Source organism: Meleagris gallopavo, chromosome 11, assembly GCF_905368555.1.
Source record: "Meleagris gallopavo chromosome 11, MGAL_WU_HG_1.1, whole genome shotgun sequence".
NCBI classification, from domain to species: Eukaryota; Metazoa; Chordata; class Aves; order Galliformes; family Phasianidae; genus Meleagris; species Meleagris gallopavo.
Genome location: NC_139414.1, coordinates 14,487,540 through 14,515,485, shown reverse-complemented (window position 1 = coordinate 14,515,485; position 27,946 = coordinate 14,487,540). Strand labels below are relative to the sequence as shown.

At 44.6% G+C, this 27,946-nt stretch overlaps 2 protein-coding genes across 17 annotated transcripts in view; one reads left to right on the top strand and one right to left on the bottom strand.

Moving 5' to 3' along the window:
• Positions 1-24: 24 nt before the first annotated feature.
• On the top strand, positions 25-20,660 carry DRC9 (dynein regulatory complex subunit 9). Of its 3 annotated transcripts, none has more exons than XM_085232636.1 (10): positions 25-166; positions 1,914-2,061; positions 5,073-5,317; positions 6,501-6,629; positions 8,099-8,180; positions 13,623-13,784; positions 14,673-14,747; positions 16,282-16,413; positions 17,023-17,124; positions 17,719-20,660. In XM_085232636.1, the coding sequence occupies exons 1-10, from the start codon at positions 150-152 to the stop codon at positions 17,854-17,856; spliced, it is 1,230 nt and encodes a 409-aa protein (XP_085088762.1). In that variant the 5' UTR covers positions 25-149; the 3' UTR covers positions 17,857-20,660. The 3 variants fall into 3 exon arrangements, with proteins under 3 accessions (XP_085088762.1, XP_085088763.1, XP_085088761.1); XM_085232637.1 differs by having other exon boundaries at positions 91-215; XM_085232635.1 differs by lacking the exon at positions 25-166 and having other exon boundaries at positions 17,719-17,894; positions 20,283-20,660.
• LRCH3 (leucine rich repeats and calponin homology domain containing 3) overlaps positions 19,928-27,946 on the bottom strand; it is a 51,440-nt gene continuing 43,421 nt past the window's right edge. For 9 of the 14 annotated variants that reach the window (XM_085232621.1, XM_085232626.1, XM_085232618.1 and 6 more), the window contains one exon: positions 23,331-26,617. In XM_085232621.1, the coding sequence (XP_085088747.1) occupies positions 26,417-26,617 (201 nt within the window). In that variant the 3' untranslated portion in view covers positions 23,331-26,416. Of the gene's footprint in view, positions 26,618-27,946 lie in introns of all 14 variants that reach the window. The other 5 variants (XM_085232619.1, XM_085232627.1, XM_085232632.1 and 2 more) reach the window with 2 other exon arrangements.

Sequence of the window (27,946 nt, the reverse complement as noted above, 5' to 3'; positions counted from 1 at the left end):
TGCGCGCGCCCCTAACGCGCCGTCCTTCGCCGTCCCTCGCTCTGTCCCCACGTCCCCATCCTGCTCCGGGCGGCGTTTCGGGGACGGGTCTCGGCACCCGCTCCGTGCAGGCACTCACTGGGGCAGCCTCGCGGGGCGCCGCGGTCGCCATGGAGACGGAGTCGCGGTGAGCGCCGCTGCGGTGTGAGGGGCGGCGGGACGGCGCTGCGGCGGGGGTGAGGCACGGCGGGAGGGGGGTGGCGGTAAGGAACAGCCAGGTCCGACTGAATAACTGTCACTGCAGCGGTGGAGATGTCACAGCTGACCAATAAACGGTCCCTAAAGCTTTGTTCCAACAGTAGGGTAGGCAGGGTTTTGTAAGGCGCCAAATACCGGCCTGTTTTTTGGTGAAAGGGAAGATAGCTCTGGTTCGCGGCCCAGCTGCTGCCTCTGTGGCAATTCAGAATCTCTTTTTGCCACCACATCTGTGAAACCGAGCTGGAAGAGATGCAACATCCTCAGCTTTGGATTCACTCACTGGAATTGATCGGTATAGCCTTGAATAAATGAGAGGAATGCTGCCACAAAATGCTGCCTGTGGAGCTATTGGAGTTAAGCAGGCAGCAGGATGGGAGAAGTGTGTGTCCAGGAATCTCACACAGCAGAGGGAGCTGCAATCCTCAAAGGGACAGCTGGCCACACCTCTTCCGTGGTTGTTTTCAAATATATTTCTTCATCTGTTTTTCTTTCCCCTTAAATCAGCAGGGAAAGAATGTCAGCCCAAGCTCTCGGGGTAAGCGGAGTCCCTCATATATACCTCTTTTTTATTAATAGAGCTGAATGAAGCAGCATCAGCAAAGCACCATGAGTAAGGTCAATGTCAGTGGCTGGATTGAGAGCGTGAGGCCTCACTCACTGCTTGTCACGTTCCTAAGTGCCCCAGACAATGTTTTCCTTCTCACTTCCAAGTTAACATAAGCCCGGGCAGGGCGAGCTGCTTTGGCACTGGCATCTGCTGAGTGAGTCCATGTCTATAACAGGAGATATATGGGAGGTGCAAACCAGCAGGCTTTCGAGAAGCATTCCAGCTGTGAGTTGTCCTAACAGACATTAATAGCTTGAGTTAATTCTCTCCTGGACAGAAGTTATTCGTGAAATAGAGGAGAAGCTATTGCATCCTCCTTTGTTTCCAAATAAGTCACTTTTTCCTATGAGAGCTGTGTTATTTTTTCTTTCAAGAATGCTGTCGTCATCATCTATAAGAGCTCTCACAAGAAATCTTTTTTTTTTCCCACCGTATTTTTAGCATTAGCCCTCTGCATGTATTAGATTATTCTTGTGTTATTTAAACTCAGAATGTACATCGTGGATTTCTTAAAAAGATTTTTAAAAAGAATTTTATTAGTGCCTCTTAGCTAGAAAGATACATTTTCTGACTTCATGCAAAAGCAGAACTTGCATCTCCACTCTGTCATTAATTCTGAGTCTGAAAAGAAAGGAAAACTGACACTTGTAGTTTGTTACACAGATTATGAGTGATTTACGTGGTGTGCTTACAGATTGGACTGTAATATTCTGCAGGCCTAGAATGTGTTTATGCAAGAGTTTTACAGATGGCACAAATGCAGTTGTAGGTAGAGCAGCCAAACGAGGCCACCTCATCCTGCATTTCTTCAGCCTGTTCTCCCAGATCTGCTGCAGGAGGGACCACAGCTTTGTTTTGTGAAAGCTAAACATTCCCGCTGCCCCTGAATGCAGCCATTAGCAGAGCACAGCTTCTCTTATAAACAGTGTATGAAAAGCTATAAACAAAGCTAGGGAAGTATATAGAAGGCTGCAATCAAGGCTATTTCAGGTCTACCTTTAATTTAAACTACTGTTACTAACACCATGCTGTTTTTCTCATGGGCACCTCTTGTTTTTGTTCCTCTTAGCAAGAAGACAGACGCTAAAGGAATGGAGAAACTCACTCGGCTGGAAGCTCTGCTGCTTAGTGCTGTGCTGGAGAACTGTGCTGATCAGCTCACAATCCTTGGCTACATCATGCCATTTTCACATGAGGGCAAGACAGACACCAGCCATGTATGTGCCTCTTGCTCTTTAAGAAAATACCTCTCATTTTAATTCTTGTCTTTTATGTCTTCTATTAGCATTCTTTAAATAGCCACTCAGGTATTTTTTTCTGCAGAGTGCTCCATGACCTTTCAGGGAAGAAGCAATGAAAGAACACAGATGATCAGTTTTAATATCTGTACTGCAGCAGCACTGAGAAGTGTTTGGCAAGGCTGTGCAAAGGACCCTGGTGACCTAAGACGAGGTTCCGAGGCTTAGTTTTAAAACCTTCAAGGTTAGATGACAAGTAAAGGATCAAGGAGAAATAAACGTGTCTAAAGTCTTATATAAGTGCATAACCATTTCTAAATTACTAAAGAACTTTGAAAGTACCCCAAATCAGGGTCATTCTGATACTCTAAGTGCATGCTGAGGCTCCTCTAGTCCCCACAGACAACAAATTAAGAAAGGTTTCCCTTCAAAATGTATTAGTAACTTCTCATTATTAATGTCTGTTATTAATTAGTTGATTTCTAATAGCACCATAACTAAGTGGTTTTGGGGAGAGTTATAAAGTACAGAGAAGATCTATGCTCAGGCAGAGGTTTATTGTTTTCTGTATGTATGGTGGCTGTTAAGAGTATGTGATAGACACAAAAAATAAGGTGGGATCATCTTGAGGGGTAAACTGCTTTAAGTTCTGTTCTCAAATATCTAAGTGATACAGCAGGCTGTTTTCAAGTTAAAAAAAGAGTTTGAAATTTGCTTAACTCAAAACGATGGAAAAAAAAGAGTGTGACCTGGATGGAAATAAAACCTGAGATCCAAATTTTCAGACCTTCACTGCCTAATGCATCAATTAAGAATGGAAGAGGAAAGTAAATCAATAAATCATCAGCAGAAGCTGCTTGATAGTGAATTTAGGGCGTGAGCAATGCTTAGGCTGTGCAATAGAGGGCACTCCTCTCCTTAGAAGAGCACGGTGAGCCAGTCTCACCTGTTTGCCGAGGATGTTTCTCCTTCACAGATGTGGGTGTGAAAGCTCTGCTGTGCCAGCAGCAGCAAAACACAGAAAGAGCAGATCTCGAGAATGGTGGGAGCTGTTCCCCTTCACACAATCTGAGGATGATAGGATGATAGACCTCCGACAGGTACACTTAGTTTTTCTCTGCAAACACAGAGGCTCATTTTTACTAAGTAATTTCTTAAGACACAGTTTTCCCATAGAATACAATCCTCAGTAGTTTCTTAAAGATGCAAATACAGATCAAGGAGGAAACAGTTTAGAAAACAGAAAATGGCTCTGGGGAAGCTACTTCCCAACTCTGGTGTTCTGTAATTCACTACTTGTCCCTGTTCTCAGTTTACATTTATCTGGTGTCACTGTGTTTGTAGAAGACCTGTGTTTGAAAAGCACCCTTTTTTGTCAGCCCAACAGATCTGTGGCATTTTCATTGATTGACATTTCATATACTGACATATTCAAGTGCTGGCATTTTTTAGAGCCTTAGCCACAGTGTTGCTTCTTCTTAAATCAGGGACTCTTGTAGACTGCTTCATGCAGTGCATTCCCCAGAGGAAGCAGCCTTTCTGTCTGCTAGATTTGGGCAAAAGACCAGCAAAAGATAAACAGCTAGGGACTGCACGGATGGCACCACATGCAATTTACAGTCTCCTTGCTCTCCTGTAGTTCTTTGGCAATTATTAGTGCTTAATTCTCTACTGTTTACAGATAATCCAGTTATAGCCTGTCTTGAGCTTTCCCAGACATTACAAACACCTATTACAGCATCCATAAAATCTACATGATATTAAAGCTATTTGTTTGTCTAGAATAGTTATTTCAGTAATACAGCCTTCACCATCAAACTATTTAAACCCCTTTTTCTTCCTCCTAATTAACCATGTAATTTTCATAGGTCTCCGTATACTTTGCATGAAATTCATTTCATGTAAATTTAACTGTCCAAAAATTAAGCATGGAGTCACTCGGTCTCCTTCTGTACTCAGTGGTGAGTCATGCAGTCCAGGGGCTGCTTCCTCCCCTCCTGAGCTGTATGCTGCATTCAGGAGGATCAGCCTTTTGCAGTGCCCTGCACACTGTCCCCACTGACCACAGCAGGACTTCAGAACACGAACAGAGCCTTTCTCCATCAGGGCCTTCTTGGAATTACTGCTAGCATGCACTGTTCCTGCTCTGACCTCTTGTTTTCACTCTGACCTCTGTGCTGTGTTGGCACAAACATTTGTGTGGTTGTGCTGTGATCTGGACTGCTAAAAATATAATTATTTTTTCTTTTCTTGCTGGAAAATATTTCCTGTCAGTGAGTTTTTTTTTCCATTTCACAAGCAGCCAGGGTGGGCAGTAGGCAGCTATGGGCTAGGATGAGGCTGGAAGCCTCTGCATTATTTGGCTCTGGTGGTACTGCTATTAAGTACTTAGTGACAGGCTAAGATCAGCTCTTGTTATAACAACTACACTGTAAGCAAAGGCCTTCGTGACAGGCAGGGCTAAGACAAGCCGAGATAGGGAAAAGGCTGAGGAGAAACAGACTAACAAGCTTCCTGTACATAAAAGCTGCTGCAAAGAAGGAAGGAAGACTTTTTTTCTGTGTCTACAGAGACTGGGACAAGAAGTCAGGGGCTCAGCTGCTTAAGTTTCAGAAATAGCTTCCTTTCACTAGTGGCAAGCTGGTACTGACTGGAGGGCATATAGTCTCTGTGGCCGGGGGTCTTTAAGAATGTATCAGACAAATGTCTGAATCATCACCTATTGGGGCAGGCGAACTGACCTTCTGGAGCCTTTTCTAGTCCCATCACTTTTGGCCTTTTGCTCCCATCAACTTCAATAAGTCTAAATTGGGTGCTCAAATCTAACCTAGACAAACGTTTCTGCTATTCGGTTCTTTGTAGAATCATCAACTGGTCGTAGTATAGGTGGATTCTTGTTTATTATTAATTCTTCTTTCTCCCACATAAAGCTGCAGAGGGTGTGTTCCTATTGCTCAACGTGCAAGCAGGTTTCTCTTACTCTTTTTTAGATCAACAGCCAGAAAATGAAAGAAATCACAGACACCCAGAATGTGCTGAACCTTAAGTATCAAGAGCTTAGCTCTGCAAGGCAAGGGAGGGGGGAAACTGTTACCTCGAAGTCTCTGAAAGGTGCTGAACATAAGCAGCAGCTGGGGAACTGTGAGGATCCAAAAAGAGCCCATCATCTTTCCACAAGGGCCATGAAACGCAGTGCTCTGTCTGCAGATAATCTCAGAAAAATTCAGGCTGACAGGTGAGTGAAGCACGAATGTGATGCCTGTGGGGGATGCTCACACCTGCAAAGTTCTCTCTCTATCTTTGCAAAGCAAAATACAGGCTTCCCACTCTCCCACTGCTGAGGTTTCCCAGTCATGTGAGTCAATGATCTAGAATGACTATTTCTAAGGAGAGCACTGGGGTCTGGCCTCAGAGACTATTTAGTTCTGACTCCTGCTTGCCTCTGTATGCCAAGTACTGACAATAAGCTTACTTTACTACCCAATTAATAATGGCTGTTTGAGTAGAATTCATCCCAGAATGCAGTCAGTGCTGAGGTCAGGTGCAGGGAGCCAGGTTCCCTGGCAGATATGAACGCTCAAGGCTGGGTCTGAGAGTTGTTTCATGAACTCAGTTATTCTGTAGGGCATAAGGAGTCTCTATGGCAGCTAGAACCATTCTGCTTTATAGAACAATCAATGTCTATAAAAGTAAAACCAAAATAAGTTCTGTTTTTTTTTTTTTCCAAATAATTTTCATTTTTGCTCTAAATCAAGTGCCTCGATTTGCAGAAATACCAGCAGCCTTTGATTTAAAAGACAGACTGGGAAGCTGAGCATTCTGTATGCACTTTTCTACATCCTGGCTTCTGTCCACTAATGTTTTAACAAAGAGTTTCAAGAAAATCCTGACACAAATGAGGAACATACAGCTAAAATATAAATACCATATGCACCATGAAATTCAACAACTTGGGCAAGCCCACATCTTTGTTAGGATTGTCTTAGGGCTGCACCAGGATGTTTTGGCACCCAGATGTCCCTCCATAGACACATCTGTGTCCCCAAATCTCATCTTCCAAGATCCATCTAGCTGCCATTACTGCTGCAGCCTTCTTCCTGATGGCAGCACAAGCTGGCACGACATGGGTACATCTGCACCTCTTCACTATTTCCTGGAGTAACATTCAGACCACAATTTGAAGTTATAAACTTGGACCATCTTCCAGATACATAGTTCTCATAGTTCTCTAGAGCTGGAAGCAGCAAGTGCCATAGGAGAGGCACACTTGGGTTTGCTAAGTCATAAGAACAGAAATGGGATCTTGCATTTTCTTTTTTTTAAAAAAAAAAAAAAAAAAATCATTGATAAAGATGGCAGACACTGTGGTATCAGTGTACACCTATAAATTACTGTTGTGTTCATTTTCTCTCTGGCAGGCAGTATGCGAGTGATGTAATTACAGCCACTATGAAGAAGATGGAGGAATCAGGAACATTTGATAGCCTAATAGAAGCTAATGGGAGAGAGAAGGCAAAGAAAAGCAACTTGAATGATATCCTCATCAGGTCAGAGTTGTGTTCTCTACTTTTCTGATTAGTGGTTTGGAGCCAAAGCCCATTTTCCCCCCTTATACCATATACAAGGAAAACAAAAACAAATCCTACATCAAGATATGGATTCTTTTTCAGCTTGAATTATCTGAGTACTTCACAAATTGCATTTGCCCTTGGAGAGAGAAATAACTGACTGTACTGATGCTAATCTGACCTGGGAATTGTCTGAGCTTGGACCACAGTGGACACCAGCATCTGCATTAATGCAAACACTGCTCCGTATCAATTAAAACATAATGTGATGTAGGACTTTTCTGACCTTCAACTCCTTGTCCCCAGAGGAAGCCAGAGTAGCAAATAATCTGTTCAAGCCAGGGTCAGCAACATACGGACTTCAGGTTATACGATGCCCAGGAGGATCTGCTTTGACCCAAATGCTAATGTGCTCCCTTTTTCCAATGCAGGGCTAGCACAGATGGTGGCAGAGCCAATTGTCTTTTGAACACAAAAGCCACCTCTTCCAGCATCTAAAACCAAGGGATTTATTGTTTTTCCAAGGAAGGGTCAGAAAGCAAAAAATGAAAGTAGCAGTTGCTTGTGGAATCACTATTCAATACTAGAGTTAGAAAGGGGCATACAACTTATCATCACTAAGGAAATAATAATTTTTATTCCATTCTATCAACCATATCTAAGCACTGTGTTATCTGTTCTGCTATACATTCCTTTCATTGAATACACTTGATCTGTATTTAAATATACCATATACTTGTCTGGTTTTGTGTCAATATACCAGTCTGAAAGCAGTTTGCAATAAGGCTGGGACTCCTTATCAGGAACTTCTGTAGTAGAGTTACCCAGCTAAGTACTCCCAAAATGAAATGCATGTTTGACTGTAAAGTGGGGATAGGGTACAAAGCCTCAGGCAGCAATTCTTCTTACTGGCTTTAGATCAAACGATAAGCATAAAAGCTTGGGAAAGCCCTCAAAGGAAAGTGAAATAATGAGACCTACAACATTATTGCATCCTTTTTGTTTTAAACTGTTAAACACCCCTGTAGGTTTTGGCTTGGTTCTCTAGGTTTCTGCTTCACTTTCCCTTTCATTCCCATCCTCCCTGCTTAATCCATACATCCCTTCTTTCAGGATTTACTTACCAAGAAGTTACTAGATTTGGTGAGATCTCTCTCTGACCTGAAGACATACTGCTTTCAACACTGAAGTTCAGAGCGAAGAGATGAATGCCTTTTCTATTCCTCAAACACTGGAAGCAGCTGCAAGCGTTTACTCTGCACTGAAGCAGGGCAAGCTTTTCACTTCTTTTAGTTCAGCTCTAACAAACTCACTGAGTGAGCAGGTTATTTGGGCAGTGTTCAGCTAGGTGCAGCAATGTATAAAGAGTCTGAAAATTCTCTAGCTAGGTACACAGCTCTTGTTTTTCTTGATATTTCACATAACTGTATTCTCCCATTTTCCTTCAGGGAGGAGGAAGGAAAGAAAGAGATCAAGTCACTCCAGAAACAGCTGCAAGATGTCAAGAAAGAAACTGAAATAGAACTTCAGGTGAGATTACTTAACACTGGGCATCGTGCCAGGGGGAAGTGTGTTAGCAAGCTTGCTCCTGCTGCCCAGGAGCTAGCACTCAGATGAGAGGATGCAGCATACATAGCAATCCATCATTTAAGAATATAGAAGCAGAATAACTGCAACACAGATTTATAGTCTGAATATAGTTATTAATGAATTTAAGAATGCTGTTCAATGCTATTCAAGCAGAAACTCAAAGTGCTTATAATTGTGAAAGGCTCTGATGAAGTCAGAACACCTCAGAAACAGTGCTGAGGAAGAACACTGCAAAGCATGGACGTGAGTGAGTGCTGCTACAACTGCAGCCAAGAGATTAGCTGCAGACAGCAGGATCTAAGGTTCTGTCATACTTAATGATGCAGACATGACACCTGGCACAGAAGAAAAACTGACAGTGAGGGATTAAGAAATAAAGTGTCAAAAAGGCATAAGGACAAGCCATTTTTCCACCTGCAGTTTTGTCAGAGAAAAATATCATAATTTTCATCTATTTCCTAGGCTTCCACATATAACAAAATCCCAAATACACAAGCCCTATGCAAGGGCAGGTCAATGTTACTGCACACACCCCATCAACTTTATCTGTGTGGAAAGCTTCAGCCTTTCTGTCTGCAGCACGTGAATTGTCTGTGCATGCATAATAGATCAGGGGCATTCTGGACACATCAGACTTGCTGCACAAGAGCAGATCAATTTAATGGCATATCCCTGGTCACTGTGATGCTTACCAGACAGCTCAGACCATGCATGTTTAAAGAGTAAAAGCACTCAGCTCGGTGAAGAAACATGCAAGTTTAACCTGTTTCTGCTGAGGTGAGGAAAAAGAGCGTGAGATGAAAAACAAGCTAAAGAAAGGCAAGGTCAGAGCTATACAAGGCTTGAAAGAAAGAAGAATCTGGCATTTGGTTCATTACAGAGGAAGAGGAAAGCAAGGCATCTGAAGAAAGACAACGCATCACTAAGAATTTTGTCCTTGGACAGAAGAGTGGCCAACAAGCCAATAAACATTTGGCTGCACAGAGGAATTTCAAGCTGCTGACATGCTGCTGAAGTACAGCTTATATAAGATGAAGGTTTTATGTTGGCAGCCTGGATGCACGTGTAGTGGAAGGTTTAATTGTAAATAACTGGATGGTTCTAAAAACAGGAAGGATCTACTGACACTGGAAATATGTACAGCTATCTACGTGCACCAGAAGTCCAGAGGAGATATTAAAACAGAACAGCAGAGAAGAAAGCAGGAATGTACAAGATTGGAAAATTATCTTACGTCAGTCCTCATCTACCAGCAGAGATCTTGGAAATGCGGAACGTACACTGGGAAATGCAGCAGGATGAAAAGAGCACTAGAAATAAACTGTGGACGTAACAGAAAGGAGAAAGGAGTCACTGAAAGATGTGGAAAGATAGCAAGTTAGGAGGAATACCAAGAAAGAACAGTTGTGGAAACTGAAAGAGGAGTGAGGGATGAAGTGCTCTTTTTTTTTGGTGTGCACTATTTTTCTCCCTACAGATTCGAACCCATCCTGGCACTGCACAGTCAGCCCTGGTGTTTGTCCTGCCTTGCACCTCTCCTAGCTCTAACAGTCATACAAATGTGTAGCTCCCACACTGAGGACATGCTCCTCTCTGTGTCCTTTTAGTACTTTCTGCTAATTTGATTCTTGCTTTTTGCCTCATCAAATGGGATCTGCACCCATCTGGGATTTTAGTTTTATGTTTCCAGCTTAAAAGTCTTTTCCTGGGCTTCCTTATAGCTTCAGCTTTGATAACAAATCAAAGACAAGACTACTTTCAAGTAGTGCTTTCCTCCTGTGCCAAAAATAATGGTGTCTCACTTTGTCTCCCAAGGGAGAATAATTTCTATTTGCTTCATATGGGATTTTCCCATAGGCAATTTTACAGACACTTGCAGGATTTGTCACCTCGCCAACTAATTAGGAGCAGAAATACAGCTTGCTGATTTTGGAGTATTTTGAACAGTAGCAATATATAGGCCTTTAGACAAAAGCCTACATGGTTGTCTCCAGTCCAGTGGCTGAGAACACAAAACCAAGCAAATCTCATCATGGAACCAGAAAAATGTGGTCTTTGCTTCACGCATGTTGTTTGTGTGTATTTTCAGCCTTGCTATTTCTTAATGAGATGCTAATTAAAGCTGTATTAGCTGGCTCAGCTCATTTTTCTTTCTAATAGAACACAAATCAAATGCTAAATGTTTTCACTTATTTTGTTTCCTTTTGGAAAACACTGTTGTCTCGAAAGCTGCTGCGATGAACAGTCTGATGTTAGATCTACTCCTCCGTGTCACTTGGCTGCAGGAATTCTGTTTGCATCTACAGTGTTTATTTTCTAACATGCAGAAAAACATGCAGGTTCCTTGGAGCAGTGATGACATTCTGTACAAACAAAAATGTTGATGTTGGATAAGATAATGTTTAGAAGAAAAACTTAAGAGACGTTACCTTTAAATTCTTGCATTGCTATTCACTCAGATGCTTTTTATGACCTGTAGGTTTTGTGGTAAACTCATACCCACACACTGCTCTGTGTTTACACTGGAGAAATGTACCAGATGACTCCAGTGGAAGGCAGGAGATCTGTGATGGTCCTGGGACCACGTCAGCCCCCAGAGCAGCTCAGCAGGATGCAGAGCTGCTGCAATAGAGCCAAACCTGGAACCATTCAATGCTATCTAGTTCAGCTCCCTTGCAATGAAGATGGACGTTACAAATCATCACACTGGGAGGCCGGGTGACCTGTCAGTCCTGTCGTCCTTCCAGCTGAAGCATCTCTGGGGGTTGTGCAGCCCAGGGGTGTTCTGGCAGCTGGGACAGACGTGTCTGTAGGGCTGCATGCTGTGCTTTCAGGGCCTGCAAGTCCCGGCTGCAGCAGGTGTGTAGATCTAAGCATATCTTCAGGCTTTGCAGGCTAAGGTTGTACAGCTGCCAGTGAAAAGCTCATCCACCCTGAGCATGGAAGCAGGAAGGCAGGCAGCAAGGCACAGCGCAGGCTCACCAGCTGCCAGCACATAGCTCCTGTTTGCTAATTTTGTAGCCAGCTGCATTTTAAGTGACTGCAAATATTCATTGCTGTGGAAGAATGGAGAGATCTAGGGGGCACTTGCAGGAGATAAACAAAAGTAAGTGAAAACACAAAATGTGCATACTTTGTCCAGCAAAGTACTGTTGCTTTTGCCACCAAACAATGTTTTTTGGTCAGAATTCTATGGTGCTGGCTAACAGCAGCAGACAGGCCGCTGAGCTGGTGTCTGTGAGCTGAGAGATCTGAGAGAACGGCTTGTTTGCCTGCTAGCAGAGCAGACTGGCTGGTAACAACTATTTCCTGGGTTTTGATCTTGCTCTCTGCCAGTTTCGTGATAGTTCAGGACACATGATTTATGATTTTGCATTGCTAGTTTGGCAGATTCAAAGCTGAAGTCATCCCAAATAAGCAGCCCAGAGGTTTACTGCATTAGCTGTGAAAGCACGCTGTGTCCTCATAGGGCCCTTTGCTGTGATAAACCAGAAATGAATAGATGTTAACTCTTTTTCCCAGCCCCTGCCCCTGAAGTTCAGGGCACAGCACAACCACAGGTGGTTTCCATGGGCTGGGGGCAGCAGCTGCATCTGCTGTGTGCAACCTAACACCCAACACGCCCCAGCCCTGCAGCTCCAGCCCCATCAGCTGGGCTGCAGTAGCTGCCCACATGCCTGCAGCCCACTTTCCCTCCAAGTGAATGCATTTCTGTAAACACCCACAGGGTTTTGCATTTCGCTTCCCGTCTGCTTTGCATTGTGTAATCAAGCCCCCAGACTCCCACTTCTAATGAAGACGTTTTGTAACACCAAATCCAAACCACAAACATGCCATACAGCAAAGAAAACAGAGCAGACGAGCTCCCTTCCTGGCTGAGGCCTGGGGCTCTGAAATCAAAAGTGGTTTTTCCTCCGCTTTATCAAAATAAGAAATAAAAAATTGTGTTCGTGCTCTGCCCCACCTCTCTGAATTCATTGTAGCCTACATGAAAAGCCTACAGAAAAGAACCCTTCTTTTCTGACCTGTTTCCAGACCCTTCACAGATAGCACTGCAGCACTGACTTCAGCAGCTGAGCCTCAGGGCCACAAAACCGGTGTTTTCCTTTAGCATCTCCTTGATCTCTATGCCAGCCCTGCAATTTAGACACGTTTTCACCACAATACAGCAAGGCAGCCTCAAGATAAAGTGCTTTGGTCACCTCCCATGTCTGCTGAGTAGGAGCACAACTGTTCCCAGCACCCACCAAATTTCACATCAAGGAAAATAAAAGCCGTTACCGGAAACCTGAATGGGGCATGAACAGGTCAAGTCTGTAGCTGTCTGCAGTCATATGATGATACGGCTGTAAAAAAAGATCTGATCTTGGAAATCTTCAAAATATTTTGAACGCTTGACTTTGAAAACCACCAAACAGCATCAGCCAAGGCCTCTAATTTTCAGGAGCCTTATAAATACACTTTACTGTTCCTGTGTCCTACAAGGGGTGCAGAGGGAAGGATTTTCCTTTTAGCTGTTCCAAACACTTCTTATAAGGAAACCTTTCCAAATGAGTCATGCTGCAAAGGCTTTTAAACATAGCAGTATTGAGCTGGCTTCTTCCTGTGGCATTTTTCCATGTTTACACTGTTAAGGAACGCAAGGGTGCTTCAGAGACAAGATATGTGGGCTTCAAACCACGTACATGCCAGCACTTGGTATTTCATCTTCAGCTGCAAAGTTTGGCTGCTGAGCATCAAACCCATCACAGCGTGGCAGGAAAGCAAAGAGAAAGGCTGTAATGGAGCAACTGGGAGCCAGACCAGAGGCATTACGGTTGGTCTTGCATAATTGCACGGGAGACTTTGATGACCTTTTTAACTAGCAGTGCAGTTCTACATGTTACAGGAGGTTCATCCAAGTTGCAGGCCTAGATTTAATGAACTTTTAACTGCTATTCAAAGAAACTGATTAAAAAGGAGTAAACAAACTCACAAGGTGCTGGGAGCTCAGAGCCAGCTCTCCTTGGCAATCCTTGCTCTGACTGAGTGCTCTTATGAAAAAATGGACACTATCTCCTTGATAAGATTTCAAGAAAGAACCACTGAAACATATGAGCAAGTTGAGATTTACATTTTTATCTGCTCCTAATCTGTGTTTATACAGTTGCTGCAGAACTAGGGGAAAAAAAAAACCAACAAAATAGCAAAGCCCAACAAATCCAAGGAACAAAGTATACTTGAGGAAACAAAACTTCAGCATAGGTGAGGCTGAGGTATTGCTCTCCTGCTACAGGCAGTCACTCACTTAGACTAATCCAAGTCACTTACAAAGCCTAACCTCAGTGGCTGAAATTATTGGACTGTTCTCATGCTTCTTTTGCTTATTGTCTCCTCTCCTAGAACCGAGATAAAGTGATTCTCTGCCTTAAAAATGAGCTTCAACAGATGGAAGCCAAAGCAGACATGGAGCACCGCTACATGAAGAAACGCACAGACCTCCAGGTGCACCAAGTCCAGAAGAAGTGCAGCAATGCAGAGAACAGACTGAACAAGGAAATTGAGGTAAACCATTCCCCAGTGCCCTTACTGAAAAGCATCTGTACCTAGCAAGGAAAAAGTCACCTCAGCAGGTTGTGTGTAGGTGAGGACAGAAGGACTCAGCACTATGCTGGGAACAATCCTTGCTTAGCAAGATCTTCCTCTGCTAGGGTGCTGGCACTGCCTCTGCTTGTCTGGTGCCCCACTGTTACATCATGTCATCCTTTTTCTCTAAAACCACAAGCATCCTTGTCCCTTGGAATTACAGCTGAAGCACAGTGAGCTGCACAGGCAGCATTTCTTCAGATCTGTGGAAATGGGATGGAGAATGAACCTTTTTATTGAAAAAAATAACCACCAAAGAAATGGAAAAAAAACTCACCAGAGCCACTGTCTGTCCTCTGCACAGAGGTGGCTATCCTGAGTGCTGCTCTCCTGGAGGAAAGCTTTATCAGAGGGTTTAGGTGATGACAGGATGTTGTCTGCTCCTGGAACCATCACATGGATGCAATACTTTCTGCATCAGGTCCCAAACAGGAAACATGAGGCGAAGAACTTTATTTGGTTCCTTTAAAGGTGATTTCAAGCTAAATGGATTTGTTCTAAAATATATTCTTTCCTATTCATTTTAATGCTAAAAGTTCATGCTCCACTTGTGTTTGAGAACTGCCCAGCAACAGGAGAACTGGTAAGTGCCACAGCAGGAAGCAGGATCGTGAGGCCATTCCTCTTCCCCTGCATTATGTGAACTGTGAACATTTCATGCACAGTCATTTGCTGGCAGTGCTGTGAGAAGCTGTGAGTCCTCCCTCCATCCCCTGATGCCCAGGCTGCTTTCCATTGTTTGAATGTATCAGGAAAGGCAACCAGCACATGTGTTGTCTAACATTTTTCTGTCTGCATTGATCATAGGATTTGAAGAGGAAAACAGATGAGGAGATCCGAGTGCACATGGAGATTGAAAATTTCCTCAGGCATTACTACAAGGTCTGTGTGACTTTTCCTGTTAATGCTTAAACTGGCAACCGATAAACATTACATTGATTAGTTTCTAAAGAAAACCAATTATTGCTCCATCAAACTCACCAGGTTCCTGATGGTTGCTGGTTGGATTACTACTTCCCCTCAAGCCCTAATTAACCCAGCTGTCCCATATTTGTGACTTGCTACATTTGGATATATTGCCTTAAAATTACTGTTCATAGAATGACTGGCATTGTTTATTCCAGAGTTACAGCTTTTCCTTCCCTCAGATAGCTGCATTCAACTAATAGGGATTTTGTTTAAACCATCTTTGGAGGAACTGGGATTTCCAGCAACTCAGTGAGGAGTGCTCTTGCACAAAGTTAGGGTGTCCATTTTGCACACCCAAGTGTTGCACAGTGGGAACATTAAGAAAGAAAGGTCAGAAACTGACAGCCTAATTAAACCTTTTCTTAATCTAAGGATGAACCGGGCCTGAATAATTGCTAATTCACGATTATTGTACCTGACTTGAGCAGCAAACAACCACGACTGTCCCTCTGCTGTTAATGCAAAGGTTCAGAGCTTTCCCATGGTCGACAGCAGTGCTCCTCACAGTGAATAGCACTGGTGGGCATCTCGTAAACCGTATGACCAGAAGAAAACCTGTACTATTGCAGGGTACCCAACATCACTGCCTGCTTGTAATTTAAGAAAAGAGTACAGTGCAAAAAAAGTGCTGTGTCTTCAGAGCAGTTAAACTGTGATCTCTGTATTCCAGAACCACAGTTTGATCACTGCTTCAAAGTGCAGGGACTTCCTGAGCACAAACCTCTCTGCACTCAGCAGCTGGTGGCTTTGCAGTGGCCCACACAGATGACCATGCCCTCCATCTCCCTTGCACCTCCAGCTGTGATGCAGTCACAAGATTGATGCTTTCCCTCAGATTATTTTTCCATTCAAGCAGCGATGGCTGTTGCTATGGTGAAGTTAGTCATGAATGGGAGGAAGTCATCAGTGTGGTGGTTTCAGAAACACCTGCCATCCTATTGATGAGTGAAACAAAGCCAAGTTCACAACCTGAGAAAGCACAAACTGCTCTCCCTTGGGACCTAATTGCTGGTGCACTAAGTTTAATCCAGAGCGTGGCCAGAGAGTCAGGATGTGCAGGATAAAAGCTCTCTCACTGTGAAACACTGTCTCCTAAACTCCTCTTCCTGTGCACACACATGAAAAATGGCTTCTGGTTGTCATTTACTTCACCAGGATTGTGCACAGATGTAACCCCCAGTGCATCACCATTCTTCATGCATCTCTGAAAGCCCAATCTAGTCTGTCTTCATACCCAGGCCAGTGCTGTTGCCCTCATGGTGGTCCCCAGCAAGTTATCATTACTCCTAGTGTTGTGATCCTTTCAAGGCTTAGGTGAGAAGGAAACACAGACCGTGCAGATTTGATGGGATTCTTAGCAACATCCTGAGAGCAGGCATGTCACAGCAGTAAACCTTTCCCCTGCCACTCTTTGTACCCTGCTAAGCCTCACTCTATCCCATTGCAGAAGGTGGAAGAGAAGCTGGAATACTGGGTGGACAAGCATGAAAATGACACGGACGCTAAAGATAAAGAACTCAACGCCCTAAAAGAATCAAAGGCAAAGAACCTGGAAATGCTGCAGAGATTTGCCAGTGAGGTAAGACAGCAGCAGCAGCTCAGTGCTGACCCATGCAGAATTGCATCCTGCCTTTTTTGTACCGTCAACTGCAGGACTCTGATTGCAGATACACAGGCAGAGCGGAGCGGGCAGCACAGAGCAAAGTGTGTAGAAAAAGGGGGGCTAGAAAAAATTCATTTATAGGCATTCCTTATTGTCACTGGTCTGAGAAGCTGAGACTGAGTTAGATGTTCCCCTGCTTGCGGGCTCCATTTTCACTCTGTATGCTGTCATCTCAGTGTCCCAAGTGTTTTCACTCATCATCTGCTACCTATCCTGGGGGAACATGGATCCTTCCTACCAACATCTGTTGCCTGAGACCCCATCAGACAGCCATTTTACAGCACAGGATCAGAAGGTTAATTGCACACAGGCCATGAGCAGTTTCACTTTGGCAGCAACTCTCAGTGCCTTAGGACTGATGGTGGTAATGAGCAACATTTGCCATCTGGATTCAGGGAAGATCAAATAAAGGAGGTGGGGGAGGAAGGTCTGTGTTTACCCATTACCTGTGGGCTGCCACAGGGCTCCTGGTGCTCCCTGGATATGTTTTTCATGTGACTGCTGAACTCCTGTGCCACTCTGCAGTGCTGGACGTTTGAGGAAGCCATCATCGCTGACCGGGCACAAAGAGAGGCTGAAAGACGAAAACGAGAACGGGATGCCCTGGAGCTGAAGAGCATCCTGAAGGTAAAGGGGAGCAAAGCTGAGGCATTGCTGCTCCACCAGCAGCTTGGAGTTAATTACTTGCACCACAGGTATCGTTCAAGCAGAAAATGGCTTGAGAAAGTTGGCTGGTGTGAGGTGGCACAAGTGAGGGACAGATTCATAGAATGGCCTCGGTTAAAAAGGACCATAATGATCATCTTGTTTCAATCCCCCTGCCATGGGCAGGGTCACCAACCACTAGACCAGGCTGCCCAGAGCCACATCCAACCAGATTAAACTTGTCCCTTTTCCTGGGGCAAAGACAAAGGCAGCAGCTATCTGCCTGGGTTAAGGGTTAAGAAGGGAACAGAAGACAAAAAGCCCGTCTCTTCAGATGATCCGGGGCCGTGCTCATCACAGCAGCCACCTCTGCATGGGTGACACAGGAATGGAGTCACAGAGCTGCTCCCTTCCTCTTGCCACCAACAACAGATGCCCTTGGCTTACACATGGACACGTGGCCCAGCTGCTGCAGCGTGGGCCAGAGGTTCCTTCCTGCAGCTGGGGAGTGCAGGAGATGCTCCGGCCATTTTGCTGTACCAGTTTCCCCCTGAGATCTCTCTCTCCTGCTTCCAGCTGCAGGCCTGGTGGAGAGGTACAATGGTCCGCAGAAACCTCGGCCCCTATCAGAACCTCCGGAAGGCTCAAGAGAAGAATCTGTTAAATGAGAAAGGCAAAAAGGAAAAACCTGGAGCAAAGAAAAAGACGCGCTAAGAAACGTGGCCACAGATGTACTCCAGGGCCTCTGCAGGGTAAGGCACTGCTGTGTCCAGCAGCACAAAATAAACCATGGGATAGAACCCAGGCTATTCTGGAGAACAGAGTTCATGATGCACAGTTAAGGTGAAGCTCCTGTAACTTAAGACCCTGAACGATCTTTGTTCAGCAAAAACACCGTTCCCTCAGTAGAAACGGAAACTGCATTAAAGCAATGAGAAACATGATATCCTCTGAAGTATTTTATACAGCTAATGAGTAATTCTGCTAACGGCTCAGTAACTCACCAGCATGAGATGCTCTGCCCTGAGAACCTCCTCCGCAGTCCCCCAGAGCACGGTGTTGGCTGAAGCGATGGGGTTTGCTGTGGATCCGGCGGCTGAGTGGGGCAGGAAGCCAGGTCACCCACATCTGGGCTCAGGCAGCGCTCGCCCCGGTGTCAGTCAGCATTAGGTCGAGCCAGGGGAAAAATGCTGACGGTTTGCAGTGTAAACACGAGGGCAGTCAAAGCACGCAGGTTTCCATTCCCACAGTACTGCAGAGTGTCAGCACATAGACAGAATAGCTCTAAATGCCCTCCCACAGAGGGAAGCAGCCATGGAAAAAGACAGCTGATGTGCCACAGCCGTACCCACCACCCTGTTTGCAACACCCGTGCAGGGAGACCAGGCAGCAGGCAGGGTACAACGTCCTGCTTTATTTAACTGAAAGGGCAGCAGCCCTTTCTCTGACACCACTGTCAGCCACATACAGTGCGCAAAGCAAAATCAGCCCTGGGGCTGAGCTGGCTGGTTTCTAACAATCATACAGAGAAGAGAGCTCAAACCATACAAACCAAACTGTGCTTTTTGTGACCATCCTCTACTAGCCCTATGCAAACATCCTCGTGTCCAGGCTAACCTGTGCCAAAAGCTCTGAAGTTCAAGTAGGATGACTGAGATCACGAGCAAAGAGCCTTTGGCTCAGGACTCCGTCTGAAGGGAAGGAAGGCAGGCACCAGCCCCTGGCTGTTGGGCTGAGCTGACTGTCAAGGGAGTGCTGACATTTCAGATGCTTTAGACAAACTCTAAGTTGAAGTATGGATATTACTACTGGAGTGCTGCTGGTTAAACCAGAATGCACTCCTATTCCTGGTACTTTCAGCTAAGAAAAAAGTATATAATGGAAGGATGGTCTCTCTCTGGTTTATGCTGAATTCTAGGCACACTTCAGTAATGCAATCAAACAGCTAAAATCTGAAGCACGACATTGGCTTGTGTCTTCACCTGCTGTTCAGCAAACAAAACATAATGTAAATCACAAAGATCAACCTCAGCCTCTGCCGGGCTCCCCTGCAGCCCAGTTCCCAATGTCAGGGTCACACAGCAGCTCTTGGGGTTCGTTAAGGGCCCAGAGCTGCAGCGAATGAGGCAGTAGGAAGTTAACACTGCACCAAATCATGAAATAATTCAACCATTTCACAGCTCAATCTCTCAAACAGAAAACAAACACCCAAACCCACAAACTGCATGGACACAGCAAAGCCTGCTTCCAAAATCAGCAAGCTCTATGCCTGTATTTAACGAGGAGGAGATATTTTTTCTTCAAAAATAAAAAATATTCAAAGCAACAGTAGAACCACGTTTGTTATTCCAGTGTTAAGTGCTGCTGAAACCTCAAGTCTGGCCACTGGGTGATACAGGCCGGTAAGGTGGGCACAGTTTTTCAACCTGCCCCAGCCCACACCAACTCACGCCCTCCAGGAACAGCACACTCGCTCTTGCCTGAGCTCTGTTCATGCTGCCATCCATTCAGCTCCTCTGGGCTTCTCCGCTGTATTTGCTGCTGCCTCAGTCACTGCTCTCCTTGTGAGTCTCATGGGGCTCGGTGAGGAATCAGAGCTGGCTGCAGTTCTGTGGCCATACAGCTGCTGAATGGACAGCTGAGTGCACACAGCCTGCGTGCAGCACGGCTACGAACTGCAGAGTGAACCCAGGACAGGATGAGGTGAGGAGGTAGAAGGTGAATACACACCTGGCACAGAAGGTGGGACATCCATTCACACGACAAAAAATGGCAGGCAGAATAGTTCATGTAAGTCTTAAAACTTTATTTCAAATTACCCATGGTTTCCTTTTATATTATTCATGTGCTAGAAGTTCACACTACTGGCAGAATACAGGCAATTTAAAATAAAGTGTACAATATCCAAACATATTTATATTTAACAGACATAGAAATTATGGAATGTATTTACAGACGTACAGCATGGGATGAAGCCTTAAAATCCTTTATTAATTACACGTTTACACTGCTTTCAGAAGTAAGAAAATTAGATTGCTTTGTAAAACATCACGATATCTATACAAAAAGGTTTTTTAATGTCTGAATTCACTTTAGAAGACCTCTGTTCCTAAAACACTTTTTTTTTTTTTTTTTTTTAGTTTTCCAAAGGAACATTTATAGTCATGAAAGGATAAAAAGAACCATTTGCCACTGTGTCACAACTGAGAACAGCACAGGAGTTCTTGGTGATGTGAAAAGTTCTCTGTGGTTTATTTCAGCCAGGCCACCAAAGTCCCCTCCTTCACAAGGGAAGAATCAAATCCCCGCTGCTCTGACCTCATCACATCAATGCTGTGAGGGACTCCTCAGTGCCAGTGCCACTTGATTTTAGGAAAGGTAATTGCCTCTTGACACAAAATAGAATTTTATACACAACAAAAATTGCACATAGACACACTAAAAAATCCCACTTAGTCTGCAAAACAGAACTGTTTTTTTGGTATAGCACATTAAATAAACCGCACGATGAAACTTTAGGCTTGGATTTTTGTCCTAAACATCTGGTCAACACTCAGTATCTGCCAGCATGAACACACAAGGCTATGCAGGTTAACCTAACGTGGCCACAAACAACTGAAAGTGCCAGAGCGGGCTGCTGCTTGTGACAACAGGGGCGACGCTCAGGACGTGCACCTGCCCAGCCACACTGACACTGCTTTCCTGTGGGCTCAGCCGCCACGCGTGTGTGCTGCCTGCAGCCCAGGGTGGCTGTCCTAACCAGACAACAAACACGGCCGTTTCCAGCAGCTCAGACCCCCCACCTCCCAACCCATCAATTCCTATGAACTCGTGTTAATGACATATCAAACTTCCACCAACCTGAATACTGTTAAGTTCCATTGTCTGTAAGTGCGAGAAGCTGGACTAAAGCAAACAACCCCCTCACAACTCCATAGGCTGTGAGTGCTAGTAAGGAGTGACGTGCTCCCATATGATCCAAATGACCTAATGTTAAAACTAATATGAATTCAGTGTCCTCCTCTTTCCAACTGCATAAGAGACACACAAGAAACATCTGTGCTATGCTGCAGCTTGCTGTGAGTGGCAGAACCTTCCATCCAACAAACTGCAGCAGTAACTCCTGACACTTACGTAACCCTTCAAGAATTCCCAACAATCCCTGCAAGTGGAATTATGTGAAACTTAAAACCTAGTTGGGAGGAAAGCAGGCCTGCACGGAGCTGCTCTCTTCCCCTACACAAGTTGTTGGCATTTTCATTTCTTGCAGAGCTCAGAGCAACACGCTACTTGGACTGAAAAGGTTTCTCCTTTCAGCTGTGCAATTTTAAATTCCTTTCATGTGTTCTTTGTGACCTGCTATGCAATCAGCCAATGCCAATAAGGAGCACCTGGAATTGTCGTGTGAAACTGCGATGCAGCAGCATCACGGTGAGTCCTGACGCTCATACATGGAGCAAACAGACTGGAAACAAAGCTGCAAATCAGAAGGGGAAAAAATCCAGCTAAGAGCAGTCTTTGCCAGTGTCCTTGTGGCAGGTTCACTGCAGCAAGAATGGCTTTTAGCTCACTATTCCTCACTCCTTCGCCTTCCTTTATACTATGAAATCCTCTTGATGTATTCTGCTTCCAGTATAACGATGCTGGTCTCAAACCCCACACAACCCATGTTAGTGGCACACTGTTCTGGGATGCTTGAACTGGATCAGAACTAGCAAAAGAACTGTGCGGGTGGAGAACTGCATTTTCCAAGGTCTTTCTTAGGGGGGGGGGGAAAAAAAAAGATGTAATTGATCTGGTAGAGAGCTTGGCCTTGTCGCTGGGGCATGAGCACAGAGAGCTACCCATCTGTGCTTTGCATGCTAACTTCCAGGAGTAATTCAAAACTCGCCTGCTGCCTCTCCTGTTCCTCTGTACTGAATTTCCATTTTTATGTTAAAGAAAGAGGAAGAAAGTAATGGCAGTTGTGTAAAACCAGTGCATCCCTCTCTTCTCTATGAACACCCACAATCAAAGATTTAAAGCCCTGCCAAGCCCACAAATAGAAGCCACCTTTTGTAATACTTCTGCTTTGACAACATGCAGCCCACCTGTGGAAATTCAGTCCTTATGTTCCTAAAACGATGTATTTCTCAGCAGTGGTGACACTCTGGTGCTCCAGCCCCCACCAAATGCAGACCTGGGCATGGCTTCCAACTGACTTGCACGGCAGGCTGTACCTCACTGCACTGCAGCGAAATGCAGACGTGATTCTTGGCAGCCATGTGACAAAACCACTCAGTAACCAAATGCATCACACAGGGCTCGAAGGGGAGGTGAGAGGAGGTGGGAGACCCCCGATCTTGCACAGGTTTCCATAGATAGATGCCTTGAAGCCCAAACAGAACACAAAGCCAGCAAGAGTGCTACTGTTACTCAGGAAATTCAAACAGTTCTGGTTTAGCATCTTTTACCAAGATGTTTCTTATGGAGATAACATGCAGTATTTTTTCCTCTGCGGGGGGGGGAGGAACCCCCTTTTTTTCCTACACATCTTCAATAACGAGGATATGCCAACACAGGTGACAGCTGCACAAGGACTGACCCTGATATGAAACACTGTACTGGTTAAGATTGTGCTGCAATTCTTTTAAAAAAATATATATATATTTATAAAATGGAAAGAGCTGCTGTTCTCACGAGGCAAAGAAACTTGCTCTGAATCCCAGGGAGAAGGAATGACGTCTCACTCCCCTCATGCCCACTGTAGCAACCACCTCTTTTTTTCTTCTTCTTTTTTTTTTTTTTTTTTTTAATTAAGGAAATGAATTCCTATAGGAACAGCTTTCCAAACTGTACACCAATGTCTTCCACCCACAAGGTCAGTTTCTACAGCCGGCTCCGACAGCCCCAGGAACTCCCTGCCCTCCTCACCACCCATTTATCAGCAGGGGGCAAAATTATCGCTAATCAAAACGTTATTGGAAACTGTGGTGGTCTCCAAAAAAAATGGAGAAACGAAGCAAAACATTCCTGTCAGGAATCACGGAAACTCGTTTCCTTAGAACAGAGCTCTGTATGTTTGGATGCACTGCACGGGCAGTAAAGTCTTGACGTCCTTCTGCTTAGCCAAGGTAACCCAAAAGTCCCGGAGGTCTTTACACAGCAGACAAGTGGAGAAGCTGCTGCTGCTTTGGGGGTGCCAGCTCCAGCAGCGCCTGCACAGTCACAGCTACCTGTGTCAAACCCTTCTCTTCTAAAATATGGAGAGGCAAACATAATTGCTCCTGAATGGGGAACAAAACAAAGACAAAAACAAAATGGATGAAAAACACTCAACCGAAAAGGAAACTGAAAAATGAAATGTTACAGACAGCACACACACACAGGTATGAAACGAAACTTCTGCTTGTAAATAACAACTGTCTACACGTCCACCCTTGGGCTGATGGTCGCGTTCACTCAGCAGCCACTACACAGAACAAATAATGAGAACTTGAAGGACTGTGGGAGAATTAAGAAACAACAAAATCCTTTATTTCTGCTCGTGTGGAAATGGCAGGAGTTTACGACATCAAAATCAGGCTAACTTAAGGAGGGAGAAAGCTCTGCTTCAACACGATGAACTGCTGTCATAGCACAGCTTCCTTTCCAAAACACAACTGGCTTTTTGAGGGAGTCCTCCTGCAGCAAGCTTTGCTTTGGTACCAAATGCAAGCAAATCCCAACTTTAAAGCGGAAAACTAAATAACACTGCACGCCATGGATACACCATGCAACAAGTCTAAGGGGAAATGCTTGAAAGCAATTCTCCTAACGAGATCTTGCCCATCTGAAGTCCTTCTGTCCATATGGATGACGTGATCTTTATCATTACATAAATTCCTTGGGAGGGACAAAAACGCAGAAAGCACTATTTGTTTTGTGAAAAGGAAAAAAAGACAACTTGGTTCTGATTGATTGAAATAACTTTGATCATAAATGTAGAAAATGTCATTTCTCCTGTTCAAGGCAATGAGAAATTAACAGCACGTTTGAGGACAAATGCCCCTCCTGCATTATGTGAGTCGCTCCTGCCAGGAGGCCCCCTTAAGCAGCTTCCAAAATCATTGTGAAGAAGAAGAGTAATACACGAAGTGCAAAAGGTTTCAAAGTGTTTATTAAGCATTATGCTATTCTCAGTCTCAGATGGATTTAAAGCCTCATCCTACACAAGTCCTTGGCACAGGGGGGCCATCCTCAGCCCACAGCAGTCACCCAGGACATGCACGCCCAGCAGTCCTCTGTACCTCTAGAAAAATAACCAAGCTGTGCTCTTCCTACAAAGCTACAGAGATTCTTTTTCCACGAGTTAGTTCCGCAGCACCCTGCATTTCTCCACTCTTTGCATCTTTACTGATTCTCCGTATTAAAGAAATCCTTCAGCAGAAATATCAGCAGCCAACACTCCTCCCACAAAGCCCCGAGTGGAGAGAAACAGCCCAGGCTGACAGCGCTGCGGGAAGGCAGCTGATCCGGCTGAAATGCATTTCTCTTCCAGCAGAACAGTTCTTTCGAAACAATGTGCTTTTTGAGAAAATACTTGTAAACTGGAACAAGTGTTTATTACCTTTTTTTTTTTTTCTTTAAGTATGCAAATAGATAAGGGGAAAAGCTTTGGAAGGGATCCATACCACAGAAATAGCTGCGGCAAACAGGACTTAAGAACGGGAAGGCACGGTTAGTGTAAGACCCCTGGCAAATCATCACAGTGTTCATTAGAAGATAAGAAACATAGGAACAGAGTTCATTTTAGTTCACACCAGTAAACAGTGCAAAAATAGCTTATTTAAAAACAAACACCCCCCACCAAAGGTCCCCTCTTTCCTCAATGATGTTTTGCTCGGGCAGAAACGTTTTGTGCCAGTCACAGTGTGGTTTGGGAAGTGGGCATCAGCTCCTCCACTTGCTCCTTTGCTACATATTCACTTTATGTTGTAAATATTGTGAGACCCACGTACACATAGCTGGTAGCGACAGTGTTTGCAGCTGAACTTCAGAGTATCTTAAACTGTGCTTCAGAGTTGTTGCCAGGTTAATGCAGGAGTGCCATCAACACTTAACCAGGGCTTACGAACCTCTGACTGCATTTTCAGGTGTAACAACCAGGCACTGAAGTCACATTCAGAACAGGCCTGTTACTTAGCACTTACCTGCATGTGACCTCTGACCAGAGCTCCCTGAACCAACCTACACTCTGAGGAGACGTGGCCTTTTGCACGTGGCATGGGAAGTGCCCTCAAGTCCTGAGGTGTCCCTGAGAAACACATTAAAGCACCAGGATGCTTTTCCAGAGGAGGGAAAAGCTTTAAAGCTGTGCAGAAGACTACCTGAGATTTGTGTAACAGTAAAGAGGGAGCTGAACACACAGCCAGGTGGTGTATTTCTGCAACTGTGTGATACCAAAGTTTCTGAAAATAACCACAATCAAGAGGCAACTCAGGAAATCGTTGTTAAGTTTCATCCAGAGCACAGCAAAATGCTATGGCAATCCTGTGGCACCTGATAGAACCCAAAGGATTTTTCCTTCTGTGCCAGAAATGTTTTCTTTCAGAGCTGTTCAGAGAGTTCAGTTTCTCTCTGAATCTCCTCTTTGATCTGTTATGAAGCTCAAGAAGCTCAGGATTCATGGACAGCTATTTTAAAACCCCTGACTCATGCATAAAACATGGCAGTCAATCAAAAGGAAAGTCAAATTCTCTCAGAAGCAGGGATAAGGAGCTGGGATCTGAAAAAAAATCCCAGAGTTTGTGGACAAAACTTACCAGACCACGTCTCCTAAGACTGCGAGAGCTTATCAAGGTCACTGATGTTCAAAATACTTTGTGTTGTTTAACACCTCTTTCATCAGATAATTGGCAATTTACCAAACTGGGTGAAGTTCTAATTATACAGACAGGGAAACTGAGGCACCAACTGACAGCGCAGTTTTCCTAGAGCCAGATCCCTCACCAGCAGTCAGCCCGTAGCACGCACCTACGTGTCCCTAAAGCTCAGCCCCTGCTCCAGCCCACAGACAGCACCTCCTCCCCCAGCATTACATCTGCTCAACATCACACAGCAAATACAAACGTGAGTTCTGTCACAGATGGTTGCGTGGATGCACCAATGTGTTTACACACTGCGTTTGTCACCTCCGTTACTTCTTTCCCGTAAGTGAGAAAGAGCACTTTGTACACGTGGTCTTGACAAAACCCAAAATCCTTTACAGAGAACTGGAGTGATGGAGGGAGGAAACAGCAGCACTGTCCCTCAGCTAGAGGAAAAAGACCCAGCGATAGACCATACGGAGCATTAGCATCAGAGTACAGTAAAACACCACAAAGCCCCAGAGCTGAATAGAAAGGGAGAGAAGACTGGATTCTTCTGAATCTGTCCCCAGGGAAAGAAGAGTCTCAACTGTTCTTTTAACGCTGAGGTTTAGCTGAAGAATGTCAGAAGGGGAACAAAGATTGTCCTGTCCAGAGTGTGTAAGCAGGAAGGGAAAACAGACAGAAAAAAAGGTCAGTCAGTTAGCCATAGCAACATCCACTAAGCAGTCAGTCAGACATTTCAGATATATCCACATGTTCAAGAAGTGTAACACGGTTATTTCTCACAAAGCAATCTGTACAACTCCCGTTTCAAAGAACACACAGTGCAGACACACAGTGCCCAGTGAGGAGCTGCAACCTACACAACTTACACATGGAACCATCTTGGCAGTTACAAACAGAGCAGTTACACATGCCCTGTGTGAAAGCCATTTCTGCAGGGCAAACAGCCTGCAGCTTTCCGAGATGCTTCTGGCACCGAGTGCTTGTGCTCAGTCTCCACACGTATCATAATTAATGAAAACAGCAGAAGGGATTATTTTTGTGTAATTGATACTTGAACGCAGCATTCTGCAGAAATATCTATTACTAATTAGAGTTTCATCTATTACTAATTAGAGTTCCAGTGCTCTGTAACCATTCCCACAGTGTCTCACTTGCCTGCTGTACATCAATGAAATCTAGATGCACACCAATCTGCTCAGCTGTGGGTTTCTTTTCATGCCACAGCACTGACAGGCAAAGTTCTGTGGAAATGGCCGCTTCACTATGATGCCTGTGATTATATTTTCTAAAAGTAACCTTTTATGTGAAGTGGCATTCCTCTTAGAAGGTATTTCTACATAGATCCATACTTCCAGAAAGCCCTTCATTTTTGTAATTGGGATTTAAATGAAAAGAAATAGCTGCAGGCATCTTTTCAGCAGAAATACATTAGGCTGCCACGCCGTTCCTTCTTACTGATATCTTACCTTCTCATCTCAGCAGACATGTAATGTAGACATGTGAGAGCAACTTTAGAATTCAGCTGGGGGTATTTCAGCGAGTTTCCCCAGAGACATTCTCCTTGCACTCTTTCACATTAAAGCAGGAGAATTGAGAAAAACAGGAGGATCCTAAACAGAAGGTGCTGTAGATGGAGCAGACTGGGTCTATAGGAGACTCTTTGCCTGAGTGCTCTTTTTTTGTTTCCAAAGGCGTGCCATTTCAGAGATCACCTTTGTACTCAAACCCCATAAAAATTACATCTCCGTGTCGAAGGGAGCTGTGAACAGGGAAGCTGCAATGGGATTGAACCACTTTGCTCCAGTAGGATTTATACTGTACAGTCCTGCTGGGAGTCACAGGCTCCAGTTTCTTAGGGGACTAAAATATCTCATCTCAAAACATGAATGATCATTTATGACTTCCTACCATGTTTCAACGCCATTCACCAGTGAGTCATATGAAACTGCTGGGCAGCTCAATAAATA